Genomic DNA, 19,427 nt, shown 5'->3' on the forward strand with positions numbered 1-19,427 from the left:
TATTACATTTAAAACATTTCTAAATGACCCATACAGGTTTTTTAATTGATTATTCATTAATTTCTTTTTGACTATTTCCAGATATGAATGTCATGGCATTTTTTGCCATTTTCTTTTATGGCACAATCATTTTTTTGAGCATTTAAAAACCCATAATTGTGGTGTGAAGAGTAATTTTTATTTATTTTATTATTTTTTTTGCTTTGTAGTATTGATACTGGGTCGGTATTATACAGACGTTCAAAACAATTAGCAATATTATCATTTCATATGATAATGGTCTGGTCAACAAAAAGGTATCTTGGAATATTTGTCATTTTTGACACATTTTCTTTGTATGAAGCTGGTTTTAGATGGTTCAGTTGACTTGTTGATCCAGGTTTGGTGTCATTTTCCCCACAAGTCTTTCTGTTTTATAAATAAGATCTGGTAGCAGAAGCCCACACCATGATGCTCTTCCCACCAAATACAACAGCTGCAGATTTCAGGGTAAAACGAAGTACTTTCATTGGGGTTTATCAGCTGTCCTACTAGAGGTGTGGCGAATCATTTTAGCGATTGGATTCATAAAATTTTTGGTTGACTATTGATAATATTCATTGTCCACACTGGTTCATTTTGAACAATCCAATTCACTGACCTAAAATAAATTTTGAACATCTTCAGCCAAAACTTCATCCAATGTGACTCACTGAGTACTGAGTGCAGTTCAGGTGAAGTTTCCCAGATTCCTTGTATTTCTTCAAGATAATCAAGTGTAAATTAAATACCTGTATAAACAAACAAGTAAACAAGAATTAATGGAAAATCCATTCACATAATCCAAAGGGAACATTTTTAGAACATTCAACCACACTGGATGGTCCCATGTCTTCTCTAAATTCAAAGTGTTTTCACACATTGGACTGATCAGTTTTTGCTGCCATAACCTGTATTGTTGTTTTTACGTTATAGTAAAATAAACGTACAATGTCTCAATCCAAATAGTATTTTCCAGTATTGATATAATCAATTTATTTAATTAAGAAACAAATTTATAATTTTATAGGTCGGTTTGATTAACAACTTGTCTCAGACAGATTGATCTGGTTGGATCGTTGTAATATAAATTGATTTGTCGATTAATCGTTACACTCCTATTTTCTTCCAAAACCTGTTTATGTTTTTCATAAAAATGGCTCATAATGATCCAGATGACCATATCTCCAGATGGATGAGAGTAGCATCATGACTCAGTTTGTTAATGTTTGCACTTATCACATTAATCTCATCCTGTGACTATCTTTCAAAATTGTTTCAAAATGTTTGGCATGAAGGTCTTCAGCACTTTCACATGATCTAAACTGAGCTGTTTTTAATTCTCAAAGAGCCAACAACAACACATTCTCCTATTGGTAAGTTTGACAAAATCTTAGAGCAAGTTAAGATGATCAAAAATATTTTTAAAAAGTGCTTGTTTTGTGCAAATCTGGACCCTTTTTTACGTATTAATCCAAGGTAAAGTCCCCCACATTTTTTTGTTTTACTTTTAAAGATTTTTTTTAATTTAGAGTTCTTCCCCTTGGTTATTTTAATCGATGCCACTGTATATGGGTAAATAAAAATATCATTTTCGTGCAAAAATGTTCAACTTTGACGGAATTTTCTCTTAAATAACCTCAAACCTTTGTCTACTGAATTGTTTCTGCCCTGTGTGTATTAGTGCTGTCACCCAGCCTCTCCTGTGGGTAGTACTACCTGTGGAGTACTACTTCACGTCACTAGTAATGGATAAGCGGCGGTCACGTGGTCAACTGTCAGCTAACAAGTGGATGGGAAGCAGCGCCACCGCCCAGCACCAGCCTCCTATCGCGATATTCGCCGTCAGGCCACGGAGCTAACCCAGAACAACATGGCGGAAGGTATGAAACTGACTGACTTTCTCACTCTCCCTTGCATTTGTCTGCTCCTATCAAAGCGCGTGGAGGAGGCGTATGGTCTTAACTTTGACACGAATGATCAGAGAGGACGATGCGAAGCCTTAAAAGCCATTTTTAAAAGCGCTAATATCGGATGTGAGCGCTGCCGCTAGCTCTTCTCACTGCTAGCAGCTCGGTTTTATTGCTGCGACAGTCAAAAACTGAGCAACAAATGCTGCAGCTGCTCCGCGAGTTTAGACTGAATTAGTTAGGTTGTAGAAACTTAACGGTACACCTATGCGAACGCATTCTCCACGCTGACTAGTAATAAGCGCCATGCCTCTACTCCAGTCCAGCCGCACTGACTACTGTGTGATTCAGCTTTTATTGACTGAGCATCCCTACTCCCGAGTCCCACAGGGGTAGTTTTTTTTGTAAGGGAGTGTTTATTAATCGCGAATAGAAAGAGGCGTTAAATCCTGTCCTGGCACCACCTTAATCCTGGACTCTTCAGAGGAAATCCCCTTACTAACGTGAATCCAGAGCATCAGCTGCTACTTTAACTGTTGGTGATCACATTCACTTTAGTGCCTAAACGAAAGTCCTCATTTGAAAGCGTTTTTGTGTGAAAGTGACTTATATCTTTAATATCCAATGCATTTTTTTAAGTGTTTCATTTTTTTAAGGATCAGCATGTTCACTAGTCTCATTTTGCTCAGTTTGAGAATCAGCATCTAAGCAAAGTTCTGTTGTTCGGTTCTACATTTGAGTTGGTTCGCTTTTGCAGCTCGTCCTCTGAACGCTGCTCCAGCAGCCCATCCTTCCTGCGCTGGAGCTGACCCGGCAGTTCCTCATGACCAACCGTTTATGGTGGAACAGGCATGATGTGCTGCATCAGCGTTCCTACTTCACTAAAACTTTAACTGGCTTAGAGAGAGGAAGCGAAACTTTGTGGACTTGCTCAGAATTCTGTGGACTCTCACTAGACTGAAGAAAACCCATGGAGGCTCCAGCATCACAGAACAGCCAGACTAGATTAGTTGGTTGGAATTGGAATCAGTTTGGTTGTTGTCAAAGGATGAATTAGTCTGCAGGAACGCATTTAAATGAGTCATAGTTGGAGTTTGTCATACTTTTACTTTTTGTTTTATGAAACAAATAATGTGAAGTGACCCAAATAATCCACTTTTAAAGTCCCACTACAATGAAAATAGTTTTTGAAGTGCTTTTCATGTCCTTTTCTCACAATGGAGGACATGTGGGTGTCTCTGTGTGTGTGTGTGAACGTGTATATATATAAAATTGAGCTAAAATTAAATTTCAGAGTATTTATTTTTCAAATTGTTGCGAATCAGGAGCAGATGAAAATTTGCTCATTGAAAAAGAAAGATCTTATTTGTGATGTAGAAAATACAGTGGGCGGCTCACAAGTTTCCTGCTCAGTTCTGATACATCCATTTGCAGACATGGATCCATGTACGTCTTTGTTTTCCTCGTCAGAGCTGACATTTGAAACAAAACTATACGGCTGGACAGCTACAATATTGCTGGCCATTTTGTTGCACTGCTAATGTTAGGTTGGGGTTGTGAGAGGCTGGGAAGCTAGTGGAAGAGAGTGTAAACAGATGGGTGACAGGAAGTGGGGTGGGAATACTCTGCAACAAGTGTCCTGTCCACAACTCTGAGGTGAATTTCTGATGAACTCCTGAAGCTCTGCCGAAACAATGTTCTAGAAAATTAGTTTTTTATAAATTTAGTCTAAAACGGTATAATAAATATAAAAAATAACGCTTTTACAATAAATCAATGTTGAAGTGGGCCTTAAATCTAATTTTTCCCTCTGAAATAGAGGCCTAGTATATTTATATACATATATATTTTATCTCTCCATCTTTTTTGTCCTCTTTATGTTGATTCGGGACAGAGGAGGTGGCCAAGCTGCAGAAGCACCTAGCCCTGTTGCGGCAGGAGTACGTGAAGATGCAACAGAAGCTGGCTGACACTGAGAGGCGCTGCGCCGTGCTTGCCGCTCAGACCTCGAGTCAGGGTTCCCCCGGGCCTGCAGCTGCAGACACCTTCATCAGCCGTCTGCTGGAAATCGTGGCCAGCCTCTACAAGCAGGAACAGTACAGGTATAGTACATAACTGTAATTAATCCAACATCCTTGGATCTTTCATCAGATATCACTAAAAACCGCTGTTTTAGAATTTTATTTTTAAATAAATCTCCTGTTTTGGATGCTCTTTAAAGTATCCCTCACCAGTTAAGTGCAACTTGAACAAATGTATGCTTTTGAATAATTTTCTAATTTAAATTTTTTGTTCTGTTGCTGTTATTGGTTCTCTCGGGAGTCACTGTAGTCATTTACTTTTCAGCGATCTGACAGTTAAAGTTGCTGGGGAAGACTTCTATGCCCACAAATTCGTGCTGGCTGCTCGCAGTGACATCTGGAGTTTGGCTAATTTGGCCACCACTTCTCAACTGGATCTGTCAGGTGAGTAAGCCTGCAGTGTTTTTAACCCTTGTGCTATCCTAGGCACTTTAACGTTGGGAGTTGGGTCATCTAGACCCACTAGACAGTGGTCTAAGGATGGGGTCATCTAAGGTAGCACAAGGGTTAAGGGTTGATGAGGTCTTATCAACTCAAAGACCCACTCTGAAGCGTTCACAGAGTCTTTTAATTATGATAACCAGACTATAACCAGACTTTCCAGACTATAAACTGCTTCTTTTGTCACCAACTTTCAACTCTGTGGCTTATTCGATGATGCAGCTAATTTATGCTTTTATTTAACGGCCGCCAGGAGCGCTCCGGCGGTCTCAGAGGGGAGAATAATTCTATGTCCAGCAACACTTCAGTTGTTAGACACTTAAGTCATGGTGCAATAAAAGAAACATCCATGCCCAGCTGCATCCCACAATCCTTTGATGCCATTAGACTCAACGTGCACGTGACCCCCACTACAATATGTGTTTTTTCAAAAAGCTTTTTTTCGTCTGCTCCTGATTTTAGGGATGGGCGATATATCAGTATCGGCCGATATTTGCATAATTTCAGTTTATCGGTCTGATGTAAAAGAAATCTACCGCTATTCTTCTGACATTTTTGAAATGTGTCCTTGTTCCCCATGGATCCCTGGCACTGAGAAGCTTATGGTTATGTCCAATAGTTGATAAATGGTCTGACAGTTCTCTGATATATTAAGTTTTAAAGTCAGACTTGTTCCTATGAAATCCTTTTGCTATATGTTAAAAAGGTCAATTACAATGTTATTGTACAGCAAACTAAAAGTTGTGTATTTCTAACAACTAAACAAAGGAAATCTAAACTTTCTGTTATTCTTGACACTTAAGTGTTGGTATCTGCAAATATCGCCTATCGGCCACAGTGACAGCCTGAAAAAAGGATATTGGTCCATCTCTACCTGATTTACAACAATTTAAATAAAGAAATACTCAGGCATGAAATTTTAATTTTCTTTATGTCCTCCGTCATGAGAAAAATTCCACAAGAACATGTTAAAAACAACAAAACCAGCATTTTCATCAGAGTGGGTCTTTAACAACCCGGCCTTTTATCAGATTCTATCTGCCACCCCCTAAAAACACATTTTTCACAGCAAGCACACAAATGTTAAAGATCATTTTCAAATTTCTTATTTGGTATAAAAGCTCTCAATTAAATCACACTATTTGAACCATTTATATTTTTTTGTGAATTAATGTTCCTCCATTATTAATCTGATTATTTATACCTAACCGACCTCACGTTCTTTAGTCTCTTTTCGCCATTTTGTCACTGAACGTGCTCAAACCAACATCGGTAAACTTTACCCACAGAAGCAACAGCTGTTAACTTTGGCCTTCCAAAATCCGAACCCAGAGGGATGGATCAACTGTTTGTCCATTCCTGTGTTTGTGACGGCTGTAGCCTTTATCTGGTGTTTGAACAACATGCGCCAGCTCACTGCATGACTCATGAAATTGTGAATTATTGCAGGATCTGAACAGAGTCTGGCTCACTCTCTTTGATATTTGGGAATAAAATTGTGAGCTAACATGTTGATAGCCATGCGCTTATGCTCTGTCATGGTATATTCCTCTCTATGTTCCTCTTAGTTGTTTGTTTTTTTCTGTCTAAACCTTGGCTAATGCATCATTTTACTGGTTTGTAGATTGCAAACCTGAGGTTGCTGTGGCGATGCTGCTGTGGGTGTACACGGATGACCTGGAGCTCAGCGAAGATGACGCCTTTCTGATTGATTTGATGAAGCTCGCTAACCGTTTCCAGCTCCAGATGCTTAGAGAGAGGTTTGAAAAAGTTCCATTCAGTGAACTTTGGTGTCACATGCGGAGCTCCTGAAACCTGTCTGGCTTTGCACTTATCCAGGTGTGAGAAAGGTGTGATGTCCTCGGTGAACGTTAGGAACTGCATTCGCTTCTACCAAACAGCCGAGGAGCTAGACGCCAGCACATTAATGAACTACTGTGGGGAGATCATTGCGAGTCACTGGGTGAGAGCCTGAAGACTGTTCATGCTTGTTAACCCTATAAAGCTATGTTCACACTGCCCTCAGCAATACCTGTTCAATCCACTATTTACAATAAAAAGTCTATGTAAACGTACATAAATGCATTTTTTGGGTTTCCACAGTTACGACTCTCGGGTTCAAATATATTGACATAGGTTTGTGCAAACATTTTCGGGCTCTACGTCCAAACCGCGCATGGCCATTGAACGCGTGTTGAAACTTAAACCAGGTCAAACTTTGACCAATCAGGTACCAGTAGTGACGTATGAATGGCGTCCCTTTAATTCACGGGAGTGGCAACCATTTAAAAAAAATTAATCATGGAGGAGAAATGAATTTGTGTCCGGCCGAAATCACGTCAAGTCTTTCATTTATCAGAATAGAGCTGTTAAAGAAAAAGGCTGGAGCGAGATTCACTAGATTTACACCACTTCAACATTTTACACCAAGCCTCTTTCAACTGTTGGTGGCAAACATGGCAAACATAATCAGTAAAAAAAAGAAGCCCCTCCCAGCTTGTCCAGTGTGAACCCCATGGGCTAAATGCACGTTTAAGAACCCACGTTTAGCGCCTTCTTGAACGCACGTCTCATGCCCAGGGTGTGTCCGTAACTTTACACCAGAAATGTTGGCAGCAACACTTTAATAACACGCACTCCTGACATACCGTACCTTTATGACCGATCATGATTCAACCGGTTCTGTTGCAGAGAAAATCTGTTTTTTGCATCTGCTTTGCACTGAAAATGGCGCATGAACACTTTTTTTCTGTGGCACAATCAGCTGATTTACATTGACTGTGTGAATATTTCAGCGCAAAGCTGCTTTTCTTCCCTCCAGAATCCACTGGAATTAAGTTAATTGCGTAAACGCTTGAAGATTTATTGTAATTGAAAGAAAGCTGTGGTATAAAGGGTTAAAGCACTTTAGCCTTAGTATTTAATATTTTGTTTTATTTGACAGTGGATCAAGAAAAATAAATGTTATAACTTCTGCATATTTTTCCCATTACTTTCACTTTTGACTGTTGCAGATTTTCTGTTGTCAGCTTTATAAAAATGTAAAATATATTGGAGCTTAATGTAATCACTTTGTCTCACTTTATAACAGATAAATATCAACAAACGGCTGTTTTTTCATGCTAGCGTTGACACTTTTGTTGTATTTTTAGGATGATCTTAGGAAAGAAGATTTCAGCACCATGAGTGCCCAGCTTTTATACAAAATGATCAAGTCTAAAACGGAGTATCCTCTTCACAAAGCTATTAAAATTGAGCGGGAAGATGTTGTCTTCCTGTACCTCATTGAGATGGACTCACAGGTGAGTGTTTTGTTGTTCTTGCTCTCTGTTCCTTTTACATGTTTCCAAAAAACCTCATTTAAAACTGGCTTTCATGTTCCAGTTGCCTGGTAAGCTAAATCAGCTGGACAATAATGGGGATCTGCCTCTAGACCTGGCGTTGTCTCGAAAATTGGAAAGTATTGCCACCACTCTTGTGAACAACAAAGCAGATGTGGACAAAGTGGATCAGAGTGGCTGGAGTCTGCTGCACAAGGCCATCCAAAGAGGTGCACTTCTCTTTGTCAGCCATGGTGTTTTTAGATTGGACAATCTCTCATTTTTTCAGATGTTTCCTTGTAGAAACTTTGAAACTGACCTGTGACCTCCACTAGGTGACGAATTTGCCTCCATCTTCCTGATTCGTCACTCGGCTCAGGTGAATGCAGCCACTGTGGGGGCAGTAGAAACCCCACTTCACTTGGTCTGTTCATTCAGCCCTAAGAAGCACTCTGCCCAAGTGATGAGTGGCATGGCACGGATTGCAGACGCTCTGCTTAAAGCTGGAGCTAACCCCAACATGCAGAACAGCAGGGGTCGGTAGGTCGCATGACTCCTGGGTTATCCGGTTGCAGAGCTGCTCTGCACAGCACGGCTTCAGTTCAGTGTTTTGGCATTTGCAGAACTCCGCTGCATGAAGCTGTGGTGTCAGGAAACGAGACTGTGTTCCAGCAGCTGCTACAGTGCAAACAGTGAGTTCAATTCTTTAGGACAAATATGAAACTCAGTCAAAGCTGGTCCTTACATCCCAACCTGACTGTCTCACCAGGCTTGACATGGAGCTGAAGGACCACGAGGGCAGCACGGCTCTGTGGCTGGCTCTGCAGTACATCACCCTGTCCTCTGATCCATCTGTAAACCCTTTCGAGGACGACGCCGTCATCGTGAACGGCACCTCGTTTGACGAGAACGGCTTCGCAGCTGAACTCATCAAGAGGGGAAGCAATCCTGATGCTCCTGATGCCTCCACAGGTGCTGCGTCAAACGCTGCTTTTACGTTTCATTTAAGAGTGCCGTGCTGTGATTTGTAATGCATTTGCATCTCTATAGAAAACTGCCTTATGCAACGAGCTGCTCAGGCTGGCAATGAAGCAGCTGCTCTTTTCTTGGCCACTCATGGTGCAAAGGTCAACCATGTTAACAAATTGGTGCGTATAAATGTTTGGTCACGGGTTAACTTGATGTGCTGTGTGTTTTCAGAGCTGCAGCAGTATATCTCAGTCTGAGTTTAGTTTAGAATTTTGTTACAAAATCCAATTCTTTAATTAATTAAATTAAGGTTCAAATGTACCAACAGGTTTAGCCAAATCTAAGGTGTTATCTTAGCACAAGCGACAGATACTTTTGTTACATCTACATTTTTTTAAAAAGTTGTGGGGTGAAATGAATGTCAGTGGCAACCATTATGGAAGAAATAATGTCTGGAATTGTCCGCTTTGTTGGCCTGCAGGGTGAGAGCTCGCTTCATACAGCCTGTCGCAACGGCCTGGCAAACCTGACAGCTGAGCTGCTCCAGCAGGGGGCCAACCCCAACATGCAGACCCAGAAGGCTCTGCCGGATGACGCACACGGCGACGCCCTGCAGACCCCACTGCACATGGCCATTTCTCACAAACACCCAGATGTGGTGTCTGTCATCCTGGAGCAAAAAGGTGGGTAAAGGGTTTGTTTCATTTAAGGATCTGGTGAAAATTAGGTTTATAACGTTTTTTACATGTTCTTGTGGCTTTTTTCTGATGATGGAGGATATATTGAAGCTTAAATTAGCATTTCTGAGTATTTATCATTCACATCATTGTGAATCAGGAGCATAAAAAAAATGCAATTTGAAAAAGAGCTCATTTGTTAGGTAGAAAATACGCTGAGTGAGCCACAAGCTCCCTTCTCAGCTCCTGGGAAGTTCTTGTATTCGCCGTCTGAGCTAAAATCTGGATCAAAACTCTACAGCTGGATAGCTCGAATATTGCTCTTAGTATGTGTTGCATCCATAATGGTGGGCTGTGTTCATTAATTTTGAATAAACTTGAACTAATACCTAGAAAACAGTTTTTTTTATTCAGGCTAAAAACAGGATCATCACGATTAAGACAACTGGGAATGCTTTGAAATGGCTCAAATAAATGATTGAAATGGGATCTGAAGTGTCTATAACTAGGCTGCGTGTATGGTAGATGCATTCTTACCTCTGTGTATGTCATATTTACCAGCTGAATGTTTTGAAACTTATTTTCTTGTTCCTGTCTTGGTTTCTGTTCCTGCAGCTAATGCACTTCATGCCACCAACAACCTGCAGATCATTCCAGACTTCAGTCTCAAAGATGCCATGGACCAGACGGTCCTTGGTTTGGCTCTGTGGACCGGTACGTCACGCAGCTGTTCCTGCCGTTTCAGACATGGATACTCGAGACTCAAACGTCTACCTTGTCCCCGTTAGGTATGCACAACATAGCAGCCCAGCTGCTGGGCTCAGGAGCTTCTATCAATGACACAATGTCCAACGGTCAAACCCTGCTTCACATGGCTATCCAAAGACAGGACAGCAAGAGTGCGCTCTTTCTGCTTGAACATCAGGCAGACATCAATGTCCGGTAGGCCCAGAGACCTACTGAAGCTCACCTGATGGATTTAATACAATGTAAAGGGCAGAATGCAAAGCACATGTGTTTAGAGCATCTATAGTAGACACAGACCACCTCCCGAGTCCCAGTTTTATCAAATATGCTAGATAGTTTATTGATTGAGCAGCCTGTCGCTTGATTTTGTGGTGCTCTGTATGTATGTTTTATTTTTTATTTTTTGCACTATAGCATCTTTTTTATTTTTATTTTATCTGCTGTGGTCAGGTCAAATGTTGTAGTAGTTGTAATATGAACTTTTAAAAATGTTCAGAATCCATTTATGGGATGTTTTGGGCACACTGCTTTTCTTTTTGTGGTGCGGGATGGAATAATCTGTTAAAACAGCTGGTGGACTCAGGTTTCTGCACTTTTGTTACTTTCTAGTGATTCACTTGTGGAATAAGTTAGACCCTGAAATCTCAGGAAATCCTGTGCAAAACGAAAGCATTATCCCTTCATTGGGTTCCCAGCTTTTTATTAATGTTTTATCTCTATCAGGAGTAAATACCCATTTAAAAAAAAAAATAATTCTTACAAGATGAGCATCACATTTTATTTCTCTTTTTGGCTCTCCTACCAGGACTCAAGAGGGACAAACAGCACTACAGCTCGCCATCAGTAACAAGCTCCCCCTGGTGGTGGATGCCATTTGCACAAGAGGGGCAGACATGTCTGTGGTAGATGACAAAGGCGACCCTCCGCTGTGGCTGGCTCTGGAGAATGGACTGGAGGATATTGCATCCACATTGGTAACACAAAAAAGACTTTAAAAGTATTTTTACTGTTTTGTATCAGCTTTTATTTTAACAGCTTTTTTCTTAGTTTTTTTTCGTGCCAAAAAAAAAATCTATTTTTGGAACTGTTATTACTGACATGTTCAGTGAAGATGTGTAAAACAACAGATGATCTTTTCTCTCGGACATTTTCTTGAGTTAAAGTCGAGAAAGGAACGCTTTTGCAGCCTGATTTTCGTTTCTTTTCCTCCTCCAAGGTGCGGCATGGCTGTGACTCCACCTGTTGGAGCCCGGGGCCCTCTGGCTGCATGCAGACTCTCCTGCACCGAGCTGTAGATGAGAATAATGAGGTTTCAGCCTGCTTCCTCATCCGTAGGTCTGTGCCTTCTCCTTTAAGCGGTTCTGCACTTTTCCCCAATTTCAGACTGAAGCTTATGGTTTTTTTCTAAATGCTCTCTTTATGTTAAAAATGAAAACATTTCAGATGAATGTAACTCAATCAATGCTTTTGAACCATATGGGTCCAAAGATAACATTTATATTATCTAAAACATCTATCAGAGTATCAGCAGACTTTGTAAAAAAAGGAGAGTAAAACTGCTGCTGCTTATTCTATGTTTTATGACTATTGATGGCTGTAAATATTAAAGAATAAAGATGGTTTTAAAAATGTTACCTTCCGGGCTTCCTTACTTTCTGATGTGTGGTGTTGGCATATAGTTGATAGTCTGGGAACTGTCCTGACAGTTTTGGCGTTCATCCAAACCGTTTTTTCTCAAATTAAGTGAAAGAAAAAGTCATTTTTGTTTGTTTTCTTAAAGAAAATAATTTCATTACATTTCTCAAATATGGTAGCATTTGGGTCAAAAACTACAGGCAAAAATGCAGGGGAAACTTCTTTGTCATGTCGCCAAAGACTTGTGTTCAATACTCTCTCTTTAGGCAGATTTTAACCACTAACTTTTGTTATTAAAACAGATGTGTCGAGCTGCTGAACTTGTTGTTTTTTCTTGTGCAGTGGTTGTGACGTGAACAGCCCCCGACGGCCGGGCCCCAACGGGGAGGGAGACGAAGAAGCCCGAGATGGACAAACGCCTCTTCACCTGGCGAGCAACTGGGGTCTGGAGGAGGTGGTGCAGTGTCTCCTGGAATTTGGAGCTAATGTGAACACCCAGGTTAGTTCTTAGGAAACAAAGTGCCTCTGCAGCACTTTTCCAAAGAGCATGTTTAATGCTGTGTTCGTGTGCGTTTGCCCTCAGGATGCAGAAGGAAGAACTCCCATCCATGCTGCCATTAGCAACCAGCATAACGTCATTATACAGCTACTCATTTCCCATCCAGATATCCGGCTCAACATTCGTGACCGTCAAGGAATGACTCCGTTTGCCTGTGCCATGACGCACAAGAATAACAAAGCAGCTGAAGCTATCCTGAAGAGGGAGCCAGGTGCTGCCGAACAGGTGGAGCTGCGGGACAAATCTGATGGAGGAAAGATTTAAAGTCATTTTGTTATCTGAACGCGTCTGCTTCTCTTCAGGTGGACAACAAAGGCAGGAATTTCCTGCATGTGGCCGTTCAGAACTCGGACATCGAAAGCGTCCTGTTTTTGATCAGCGTCCAAGCTAATGTCAACTCCAGGGTTCAGGATGCTGCCAAACTCACCCCTCTCCACCTGGCTGTGCAGGCCGGCTCTGAGATCATCGTCCGCAATCTGGTAAACCTCAATCCTTTTTCATACTTGTGCATTGGTATTAGTTAGTACTGACATGGCGGTGCAGATCATGCTGATAAGCAGTTTCTTTCCTGATTCCAGCTGCTTGCTGGAGCCAAAGTAAATGAGGTGACCAAACACAGACAAACGGCGCTGCATTTGGCTGCCCAGCAGGACTTGGCCACTATATGCTCAGTGCTGCTGGAGAACAGTATCGATTTTGCAGCGGAGGATGAGAACGGCAATAACGGTAGGTTGCCTCTTCATCATTTTGTTCCTCTTTACAAAAAAAAGGGTGCTGAGAAAATCAGGCGTTCACAGTTCCAGACTTGAATTTTTCAGGGCTTTGTTTTGAAAACATTGACTTTTTTCTCAAACACATCCTTCTTATTTGTTATTGTACATTTACAGATAGAAGCCAATTGCTATTTATGCTTTCTCATGCATCTTCACATCCTGTACATAGATGGGTTTTAATAGGCAGTTAAAATCCAGATAAAGTGTTCTGCTTTAAAGCTGCCCAAATGACTCTAATTCACACTGCCAGGCTTTGACAGGCCCCGAGATCTAATCCTGGTCTTTCTGGTCTTCCCATGATGTTTGCTTGTTGCTCACACGCCTAACCTCAAGTATGAAGACGTGTGGCTGCAGGTTGAGCGACTGCCTGTCATGATGCAAAAACAATACCTCGTTCTTTGCCGTTTTGACATATTTGTTGAAGATAAAAGAATATGCAAGTCGCAGGAGTGCGTTTCTGTTTGGGGGGAGGGCTTGTTGTCTGGATACAACGGCCTGCACTTGCTGACTAAGCAGCTGCACCCAAGGGAGCAGCAGGGCTGATTTTCATACTCAAAAATTCAGCTGTACTTGACATGGCAAAGGAGTTTCATAAGACGGTCAAAGCATAGAAAACTGGTTTATAAGACTCTATTGGCTTTCTGTAAATAAATGCAAACAGACTTTTAGATCCCCAAAATATAATTTCCTCACATCACCATGAAGCCAGGTTTCCACTTGGCTTTCTACTGTTTCTATTTTTTAGTTTTGTTTATGCGTTATGTTTCATTATGTTGCGTGCGAGGGGTCAGGACATTCTATGTTTTATTATTTTATTTAAAATGTAATGTAATGTTAAAGGGCTTTATATATAGTTTGATCTGATTTGAACTGCATAATACAAAAAGCAAGAGGTTTCACTTGCTCTCTGAACCTTTAAAGATCCACTCTGATCATCTACTGGTCAATTTTTAAGGTGTTCCCAGTGGTCTTTTAGTTATAATTAGAACGTTTTTAGCCCAAAAAAAAGTTTTTTTTGTGGGCCTTAGTTTCTGCAGAGCAGCAGTGGTTCATTAGAAATTCCCCCTCTGAGTTCCATCAGTCCCTCCTCTGGCGGGACTGATGGTGTGGAGCAACCCCGCCCCCCTTCCCCAGCATATATTTACGTCACAAATACAATATTTTTCAAACAGCTTTTTCTCATTTGATCCTAATTCACAATGATTTGAAAAAAGAAGTACTAATATGTAATTTTAAGCTTAATTTGTCTTAACAAGTCCTCCATTATCAGAAAAAAGCCACGAGGACATGTTAAGAACACGATTTCTTTATCAGAGTGGGTCTTTTTAGGCACACAGTTGTCATTTATATTTAGAATATCACTTATTTTTTTGTTTACTGCTGGTGTTCGTCACTATCCCTCCATGTTTTCTCGTAACTGAGCTGCTCTGCTTCTTCAGCTCTGCATCTGGCTGTGATGCACGGCCGCCTTAACAATGTCCGAGTCCTCCTCACAGAGTCAAACGTTGATGCTGAGGCCTTCAATCTCAGGTACAGAACATTTTATTCACCTTTTCTGTTCAATTTTGAAAAATACTTTAAACTACAACACCATAAATGTGTTCCACATTTTAAAGCCACACGTTTCTCTTTCATATCTTCTTAGGGGTCAGTCACCAATGCACATCCTAGGACATTATGGCAAAGAAAATGCTGCTGCCATCTTTGAGCTGTTTCTGGAGTGCATGCCTGAATATCCTCTTGACAAACCAGACAATGAAGGGAACACTGGTAGAGCGGACGGAGTGTTTCAGTGATTTCCATACAGATGCCACATAAACAGGAATGTGACGGTCCACCTCCGTTTTCTTGCAGTGCTGCTCTTGGCGTATATGAAGGGGAACGCAAACCTCTGCCGTGCCATTGTAAGAGCCGGGGCTCGACTAGGCATCACCAATAATCAGGGCATCAACATTTTTAATTACCAAGTTGCAACCAAGCAGTTGCTTTTTCGCCTTCTAGGTTTGTTTATCAGACTTTTAAATGGCAGTTGTGCCTTAATTTAGAATGCATGTTTGTGAGAGTTGAGGATCCTCTTTGCCAATAACTAAAAGTTTTATTTTCATTCTAGATATGCTGTCCAAAGAACCCCCATGGTGTGATGGATCCAACTGTTATGAATGTGCTGCAAAGTTTGGAGTCACAACCCGTAAACATCACTGGTGAGTAGACGGACTTTTTTCCAATGACTGTTCAACGTAACACAACCACTCTATAGCAATCTTCTTTTCTTTGTGTCTGACCGCAGCCGCCATTGTGGGCGACTGCTTTGCCATAAGTGCTCTTTAAAGGAGATTCCCATCATCAAGTTTGACTTGAACAAACCAGTGAGAGTGTGTGACATCTGCTTCGACGTACTGACTCTTGGCGGAGTGTCATAAAGCTTCCACGGCCACGCCAGATCCAACTGTGCCCAGCTATTCCATAACAGCAGGAGACGGGAGTCACCGCGGAATATCGTCTTTATACTATCCCAGTCTATCAAATACCATTAATCTTCCAGAGGGACCTTCCTAATAGAAATCCTTCTGATTGTTTAGTTTGGATCAAAGCAGCTCTTCAGCTTGCTGACATCTGGACGGAGTTGATTCATTTTCTAAGACAATGTTTGTGCTCTTATAACTACAGGCAAGTAACTGTTTCCAGATTTCAGTCCAGTAATGTCCCCTAAAGAGAGGCTTTCTTATTTCATCATGACAGGAATCGTACTGACAGAATCTCATCCCAGAAAACAACATTTCTTCTTTTGGTTAAGCCTGTTGTCAGTCAAACTACATCAGATCTGACTCGGTTACCCCCTTTTTCTGTAATCTGCACCTTTTTGTTTAATCAAAAGATGTAGGTCAGGGCTGTTGGATTTACAGAGAGAGGCTCCTTTTTTATGTAAAGGATTCGCAGATCAGCCTTAAGTTTACAACACCGCTCAATTGTTTGCAAAGGAAGCGGGACCAACTTGACAGAAAAGACACAGTGTGTCACTATGTGCCAGTTTAAAGTTCAGAGATTGAAAATGGACAAAATGTGACCTAGAAGCCTTTTTTTTTTTCCTTGTCATGAGCAGATTTCTGGTCTATAAAACACCTTCAGATGTCATCTTGAGTTGAAGATCATGTGTGTCATTAAATCTGTAGCCTTTCCGAAGATGTTTTGAAATCCCAGAGGGAAAACATTCCAGTTTTGATGTGAGGTTCTGTTGAGTTTCTGTTCAATCTTTTCAAAGTCTCTCCATCTCTTAGCCTAACAGGTGCACTTTATAAAGATATCAAGAGATTTCTGATCAACGGGGAGAACATGGGCTTCAAAGGAGCAGCCACGATGTAGAACCTCTTAAGTATTGTTAAATTGTACAGATAAATGTGTGATATTTTTGACCACTACAACTGTTTTGTACTTAAAATGCTCTTTGTGCTTGTTTTTGTGACAAACTTAAAACTGGCTTCTGTTGATCTTTTATGCACACAATCTTTCTTTCATCTTTTATGCACATTGTATTGTATCTGTATGCTCAGATATCTAGTCTGTCTCTTCCTGATGTACCGTTTTAGAAAAAGGGAGGACACGTTTATATAAAGCTAATCGAAAGCCAAAGTGTTTATTTCTTCATTATTAGTGTTGTTAAAGTGTATCTTTGATAGGGTCCACATAGTGACCAAAGGTTTTTTTTCCCCCTGCAGTTTAAAAACAAAAGCATTTGCCGTGTTTCTGGGCGGCCCTCAGATTAGTGTTCTGTTACAGTGCATGAGTCAGCATGTGGGGGGCAGCCATCATACTCCTGCAGGCTGGGATCTTCTGCTGAAAATGGATCTTCAACGCAGACGCAGCGAACTCCATTGGAACCAGGAGAAAACCGCTTTCGTGGGACGCCTGCCCACTCACGAATCACTCCACCGCTATAGGAGGGAGGGCCAGAAAGTAGAGTCCTTTAAAATCCCAATGCAGATTTCTGGTCTTTTAAAAACCTACTCTGATCATCTTGATCTATTGTAAAGTCCCAGTTTTAATCAAATTGGAAAAAAAAATGTTTTCTAGAACAGCTTCTGCAGAGCAGCAGTAGTTCTTTAGAAATTCTCTGAGTTCTGGACAGGACCGTTGGCGCAGAAGAACCCCACCCCCACTTCTTATCACCCATCTGTTTACCTGTTCTCCTGCTACCTAACATTACCGATGCAACAAAAAAAGCTGAGAAGTATTAAAGATATCAGTTTAGATCCAGATTCCAGTTCAGATGAGGAAAACAAAGACGTACATGGATAGATTTGTCTGCAAGTGGATGCATCAGAATGGAACAGATCAGAGATGCTCCCTGTTTCCTGATTCACATCGATGTGTATAAATAAACACTCAGAAATGTAATTTTATGCTTCATTTCCTCAATATATGTCCATCAGAAAAATGTCAACATTTTAAAAACAGTATTTTTAACAAAGTGGATCTTTTTAGAGGATTTTTCAGGATTAAGTTAAATGCTCTAATCTCTTCACTTGTTTTCAAACCTTTTAGTGGAGCACCATACTCTTCCACCTCTGGCAGCGCTCCATTCAGAGTTGCAGGCTGGGTAATGTGCTTTCTCAGCCTCTGACTGGGCTTTTATTCGCTGGCCTTCTGCTAGAGAAGCTCTCACTTGCAGAAGAGCCTCTGTGGGCTTTCCAGACTCGTCATAGAAACGGCCCGTAACTGTACCTGGAAGACAGACGATATTGTTTTAACATTTTTTCACTAATATTAACTAAAACACATTGAGACTCTTGGTTCGGAACCAAATTTTAAAAGTTCATACTGGTCAATCTCTAATAGTCTCCTGACGTTTTGATCTGTAATGTTTGTGGCTAAAGTCAGTAGGAAGAACAAAACAGACTGGCGGTATCGTGACGAACACAAACGAATCATGTCTGTGACACGGACACATTGTGGCTTTCATCTTTAAATTGCAGCTCATGTAGTTTTCATGAGCAGATCAGATTGGAGCCCAGCCTGTTTGGAGTTCTCTGCTTTCGTAGTTCTTGGAAATATTAAAACAAAAATGGAAAAACTTTTTTTATTCATCTTCTTCCGTTTATTCTTTTTGGGGTCATGGGGCTACTGGAGCCTATCCCGGCCACTTGTGGGCGTAGGCAGGGGACACCCTGGACAGGCCGCCAGTCTGTCGCAGACAAAACTTTTTTTTAACTGAAAGCAATATGCTTCCATAGGGTTTTGTGAGGTTGGAGAACTGGTTTGTTTGTGTAAGAGGCCATCTAGTGGCCACTTTTTGAATTGATGGGATTTCTTTTTTTGTTTTTGATTATGATTCAATCTGGAAGTCAAAGGGGTAACTAACTTTTATCACATATTTTAAATTGGCCTGCTTTTAATAATGTCCATTGGTTTGAACCTAAATCATTCAACAAATGTGGCAGTAAAGTACTTTCTTGTGTTATGTTTTGAGGCACTGCAGACGGCATCATTATTTATAATTGTTTAAGTAAATCAAAAAATTCTCAATGGATATAATGATTATAGTTTTCCTCAAATTTGATTAATCTCACAAAAACTGGAGTCACAATTTGTGGTCTTGACAACGGCTACTTACCAACAGTTTTATACTCTTTGTGATAAAAGGCCAGCCAGTCATAAAGAGCCACCACTTGTAAGGGTGACAGACTGGAAACATCATCTGTCAGGCCATTCTCTGAGAAGTCTCCAGTGATGAAGGCCAGTGAGACATCTTTGCCTAGAATATGACATTTTTTTTAAAAGAATTTCAAATTACTCACAAAGTAATAGGTGTATAATCATGCAATCTGTGTAATAAACATGTGAATTACAACATAGAGATGTAAAATCTACACCTGCCATGAAGTGATAAGCACCACCGGGTCCATAATGCTTATATCCCTTGTGCACATCAAAAACTTGGCCCAGTATGGCCAGGTAGAGGCCCCTGCTTCCGGCTCCTCCGTGGTACAGTGAGAGCTCGTGCAAGCTCAGGGGCCTCGCGGGGGGCTCCGGGACCCAACCCTCCGCAGATCTAACGGACCACTCGATCAGCACTGCTAAAGAGACTGACACTAACGCGGCGAATGCGTAGCCGAGCATACTGCTCACGTCCATGGGCTGACAGCCCCGGAGCTTCCGTAGAAGCAGAACGCAACGGCGCATGCGCGAAGAGGCTACGTAAGGGACGTTGGAGGAAACGTGACGTGCAGGACGTCAATGCGGTAGTGGAACACAGTGGAGCTTTGGCTGTAGGTTAACGTTGCAGAGGTCTGTGTTTAGACC

The 19,427-nt window shown here is 41.2% G+C and overlaps 2 protein-coding genes across 2 annotated transcripts; one reads left to right on the top strand and one right to left on the bottom strand.

Moving 5' to 3' along the window:
- The first annotated feature begins 1,735 nt into the window (after positions 1-1,735).
- On the top strand, positions 1,736-16,757 carry ankfy1 (ankyrin repeat and FYVE domain containing 1). Its single transcript, XM_004076704.5, has 25 exons — positions 1,736-1,901; positions 3,823-4,030; positions 4,275-4,393; positions 6,075-6,210; positions 6,290-6,413; positions 7,603-7,752; positions 7,835-8,000; positions 8,106-8,310; positions 8,394-8,462; positions 8,540-8,742; positions 8,821-8,918; positions 9,221-9,422; positions 10,032-10,130; positions 10,205-10,358; positions 10,969-11,137; positions 11,380-11,498; positions 12,141-12,297; positions 12,382-12,582; positions 12,660-12,836; positions 12,936-13,083; positions 14,570-14,660; positions 14,776-14,900; positions 14,985-15,131; positions 15,241-15,331; positions 15,418-16,757. The coding sequence occupies exons 1-25, from the start codon at positions 1,892-1,894 to the stop codon at positions 15,548-15,550; spliced, it is 3,501 nt and encodes a 1,166-aa protein (XP_004076752.1). The 5' UTR covers positions 1,736-1,891; the 3' UTR covers positions 15,551-16,757.
- cyb5d2 (cytochrome b5 domain containing 2) lies at positions 16,731-19,322 on the bottom strand. The gene is made up of 4 exons (XM_004076614.4): positions 18,998-19,322; positions 18,739-18,879; positions 17,663-17,849; positions 16,731-17,059 (listed from the first exon to the last, which is right to left on the bottom strand). Exons 1-4 carry the CDS (start codon positions 19,305-19,307, stop codon positions 16,888-16,890), a joined length of 810 nt encoding a protein of 269 aa, XP_004076662.2. The 5' UTR covers positions 19,308-19,322; the 3' UTR covers positions 16,731-16,887.
- Positions 19,323-19,427: the final 105 nt, after the last annotated feature.

The sequence above is a fragment of the Oryzias latipes genome, chromosome 14 (assembly GCF_053564925.1).
Source record: "Oryzias latipes strain Hd-rR chromosome 14, Olatipes_Hd-rR_3.1".
Lineage (NCBI taxonomy): Eukaryota > Metazoa > Chordata > Actinopteri > Beloniformes > Adrianichthyidae > Oryzias > Oryzias latipes.

Bases quoted from the DNA above. Each gene is read 5' to 3' on its own strand.
- cyb5d2 (XM_004076614.4), bottom strand. From the start codon at position 19,307: ATGCGCCGTTGCGTTCTGCTTCTACGGAAGCTCCGGGGCTGTCAGCCC. The intron at 18,880-18,997 runs GTGTAGATTTTA...GTCATATTCTAG, and splicing joins TGCTTATCACTTCATGGCAG to GCAAAGATGTCTCACTGGCC. The intron at 17,850-18,738 runs GTAAGTAGCCGT...TCTGTCTTCCAG, and splicing joins CAAAGAGTATAAAACTGTTG to GTACAGTTACGGGCCGTTTC.
- ankfy1 (XM_004076704.5), top strand. The intron at 4,031-4,274 runs GTATAGTACATA...TTTACTTTTCAG, and splicing joins TACAAGCAGGAACAGTACAG to CGATCTGACAGTTAAAGTTG. The intron at 8,743-8,820 runs GTGCTGCGTCAA...GCATCTCTATAG, and splicing joins TGCTCCTGATGCCTCCACAG to AAAACTGCCTTATGCAACGA.